The 4,147-nt window shown below is 39.0% G+C and overlaps 1 protein-coding gene across 1 annotated transcript; it reads right to left on the bottom strand.

Annotated features, from left to right (window-relative positions):
- Positions 1–204: 204 nt before the first annotated feature.
- Positions 205–2,691, bottom strand: LOC144599221 (eotaxin-like). Its single transcript, XM_078409979.1, has 4 exons — positions 2,568–2,691; positions 1,483–1,603; positions 955–1,032; positions 205–370 (listed from the first exon to the last, which is right to left on the bottom strand). Exons 1-4 carry the CDS (start codon positions 2,629–2,631, stop codon positions 343–345), a joined length of 291 nt encoding a protein of 96 aa, XP_078266105.1. The 5' UTR covers positions 2,632–2,691; the 3' UTR covers positions 205–342.
- Between the last annotated feature and the right edge of the window lie 1,456 nt (positions 2,692–4,147).

The following is a 4,147-nucleotide window of genomic DNA, read 5'->3' as shown; positions in this document are numbered from 1 at the left end:
AGATTACCATCCCAATGCCTCTTATTCACATCTATGGTAGTCAGTATTGACTATTCATTTCAGAAAATCATAAAAAATGATGTTATTCCTTAATAAGTGATTCCAAGAAAACACATTTGAAATGTTTTTTCAACAAATAATTTTATTGTAAAAATATAAAATGCAAATCTGCAATTTTAAATACAGGAGATAATAATACAGGAATATTTCAATTATATCACACCCACAAAATTAAATATGCAATCGCTATATAGCTCATTCACATAAATACATACAAATCTTTTTAATAACATCATATTTTATGTTCTCTCAGTCTTAAAATCAGAAATAATTCGTCCAGCTTCAGTTTGTGCCACCCTGAATCCTGATGCTATATTAAAATGAAAAGGACATATTTGTGAGTAAATGGATAAAAATGTCAGCCATAGCATTTATATAGTGAATATTATTCAATGCTAAGCATTAACTTTCCATATAATTATCCTTAAAATCCAACATTTTTTCAAATATGCAATATTTGTTTAAATTAGTACAGTACACCCAGTTAGAATCCCTGCTGCATATTATGTTTCCATATATCTAATTAACTTGTAAGTCATGACCCTCTGTACATAAAACATAAGTACTGCATGTAAAAAAAAACATAATATTGTTTTTCAGGATAATATTTAGGGTGTGTTCCACTGCTTTGTTGGTTAACCTCCTTGTCATTCACTTATAACTGAACAATCAATACTACTTGAAGGTATCACAAAATGCTGGAGTAACTCAGCGGGTCAGGCAGCATCTCAGGAGAGAAGGAATGGGTGACCCTTCTGAAGGGTCTCGACCCGAAACGTCACCCATTCCATCTCTCCTGAGATGCTGCCTGATCCACTGAGTTACTTCAGCATTTTGTGACACCTTCGATTTGTACGAGCATCTGCAGTTATTTTCCTAATCAATTCTACTTACTCAATCTCCTTCCTTTTGTTTCTTGTCCAAGGTGCTCTTGGGTTAGCACAGAGGGGCCCTTTTTCCACAGTGTAAAATCTGAAAGAGCAGAAATATCTGTGTTATATGAGTGTGTATGACTCTATGAGTGATTGGAAAATACATTTTAAATGGCCTATGCATGTCATAACACACAAATCGGCAATTAGTGCTTTTCTGCAAAACGGTTCTGAACTAATTCATAATGCGCAATTACAGTACGTATTTTTAAGTTTAATGTCTGTTCAACTTTCTTTTTAAACTCAGTGTTCATTTTAAGCACAGCCTTGTCCTGTTTTCACATAAAAACAAATACAAAAAATATGCTTAATGTTAGGCAAGAGCGTATTCCAATTTTCCAAAAACAGTTATTCTACAAAATATTTTAGATGGTACAGAAAATTTAAAAAAACCCAATTGAAAGCATTTATATATGTTTTATTAAAGGCAAGCGCAGTCTCAAATAAGACAGATGGGCTTTGAGGACAAGGAAACAGAAAGGTTACTTACATGATTGCATTGACACAAGGTAGTAACTCTGGCTGTATCTTGTAATGAGTAATCTGAAATGTAATCCGTTTCCGAGACACCCTTGTGCAGCAATTTGTGGTGACATTTCCAGGGCCTCGGACTGAAAAATAGAAAAGAAAATCATTTTTTTCATTTAAAATTTTTGGCCAAAGAAACCTGTATCATTTCAAAATTATATCATTACTATAATACCAAAGCAATCAACCCAAAAATAACAAGTGTGTTTGCTTAGAACACTTTTGTCCTCTCTGTAGGCAAATTAGACATGTGAAATAAGTGACTGGAGCAGAAATAGGTAATTCGTCCCAACAAGTCTACTACGCCATTCATTCATGGCTGATCTATCCCTCCCTCCTAACCTCATTCTCCTGCCTTCGCCCCATAACTCCTGACACCCATACTAATCAAGAATCTATCTATCTCCGCCTTAAAAATATCCATTAACGGCCTCCACAGCCTTATGTGGCAGAATTCCACAGTTTCACCACTTTCTTACTAAAGAAATTCCTCCTCATCTTCCTAAATTAACGTCCTTTAATCCTGAGGCTATGACCTCTGAACCCAGACTCTCCCACTAGTGGGAGATTAGTGAGACATTAGTCACATTCTAACTTAAATCTTTCATTCACAGCATATTTGTAATATTCCAAATCACTATCTCTATTCATAGTTTCATTCCATTTGTAACTCTCCTGAGTTGACCCAAACCTTTATAGCTGCTTAATTCTAAGCTAAAACACAAGGTAGTTACTTCAGTAGGTACTTAGCATTTTACAGTGATCTTTGAGTGCTCTGTTGCACGGTGATCGCACTGATATTGTCTCGGTGATTAAGTTCTTTAATTGAACCTTACCAGCTATATTCAATATCACAACTAAAACCCCGGAGAGAGAGAGGAATATATTATCAAGAAAGTTGGCACTTTGGATTTTATCATCACATCCTGTGTATTTGAAAACTTTTAATTTGTTTATCTATTATATTTGCAACATTCCTGATGTTACTCTATACAAGTATCAATATTAACAACCCCATTTTTAGAAGTAGCTACAAAAAATACTTACATGATCTACTAAGTACTGAAACTGCGCAGAAGAGAAACAGAACTAAAACAATCTTCAGGTGCATGTTGTTGACTGCGTGGTATGTTCAACAGAAGATCACTTTGCCTGTCTACTCTCTTCTCAGTCAGCTCTGTTGTCTCTTCTGAGAGACTCGAACTCTTTATATACTAGCTGTCAGGGGAATTTCCCATTTAAGGAGGGGAAAATAAAGCATGTCACGTTGAGGGGCATAAGAAAAAAAACCACAGAAAGTACACGTTTTGGTAAGGCGTGATTATCAATGAGCCAGAAACTATTGCCCAATCTTGAGGCTATTTTTCAAGCAGCAAAGTGGACATTGAAAAAATGTTGAGCAATTTTCTCCTGTCCACATTTTTCAGTCCAGTCTCAATGCATCCTTTGCGAACATCCACCATATCAGTCACACTGACATCTTCACATCGAGAAAATTAATTTATTTGAAGAACCTGCCTTTCCCTCAGAGCTAGAAATTGTAGAAATAATTATTGTAAAACTATCTGCTGCTGAAAATATGACAAAGCGTGCAGTCTGAGCTTTTCTGGCTGATTTCCAGGCTGAACAGGAAATTAGCTCAATTGCACATAGAAGGACAGTGATGTTGGATTTATTCCGAACTTGATGCATTTTGCAAACAGTGGAAAATAAAAGAAGTTGCGATTGTATTGGTAGAAAACAAGAGTGGTTAAAGCATCTATATATTAAATCTCGTTTGTTTGTTCCTGAACTACAGCCAAGGTACAAGATAGCGCGGGGGGAGGGAGGGGAGGGGGAAGGGGAGGGGGGAGTGGGGGGGAGAGGGGAGGGGGGAGGAGGGAGGAGGAGAGGGGAGGGGAGGGGAGGGGGGAGGGAGGTTGGGGGGAGGGGGCGTGAGGTTGGAGGGAGGGGGAGGGAGGGGAGGGGGGAAGGGGGAGAGATGGGGAGATTGGGGAGGAGAGGGGAGGGGGAGGGAGGAGGAGAGGGTTCTGTACCAATGCAGGAGAGGTTTGGGCCCAACGGGTCCACTTGTTTTTTATAGAATTACCAAGGAGTTAACAGTATCCAAAGCATGTACAAGAAGTTTGACTGCACAGGATTCCAAATGTATCTAAAAAGTAGTTCATCAGTTCATAAATTCTAGGAGCAGTATTAGGCCATTCAGCCCATCAAGTCTACTCAACCATTCAATCATGGCTGATCTATGTTTCCCACTCAACCCTATTCTCCTACCTTCTTCCCACAAATCCCCTGATATCTGTACTGACTAATCAAGACTTACTAATCAAGTCTTTCCAGATGATGCCACACAATGTAAGGCACTGCAATGTATAATAATCTGTAGTGCCACCAAGTTAAAATTAGTGCAACGCAGGTGTGGCACGGACTTACCATCATGGAGCTGCGATCCCCTTGCAGGGGATCGACTGAGGAGAGCTCCAACCGTGACGGCCCTGTGGAGTTTAGTATCTTGGAGCCCAGTTTAAACATCGCGGTCCCTGGTTAGAGACTGAGTCGAGGCTCCACGCCATGATGATTTTCAACCATCCCGATGTGGGAGTTTCATCACCCCGACGCGAGGGCCT

Source organism: Rhinoraja longicauda, chromosome 13, assembly GCF_053455715.1.
Source record: "Rhinoraja longicauda isolate Sanriku21f chromosome 13, sRhiLon1.1, whole genome shotgun sequence".
NCBI classification, from domain to species: Eukaryota; Metazoa; Chordata; class Chondrichthyes; order Rajiformes; family Arhynchobatidae; genus Rhinoraja; species Rhinoraja longicauda.
Note: the sequence above shows the minus strand (reverse complement) of the source record. Positions and strands in the feature narration are given on the sequence as shown.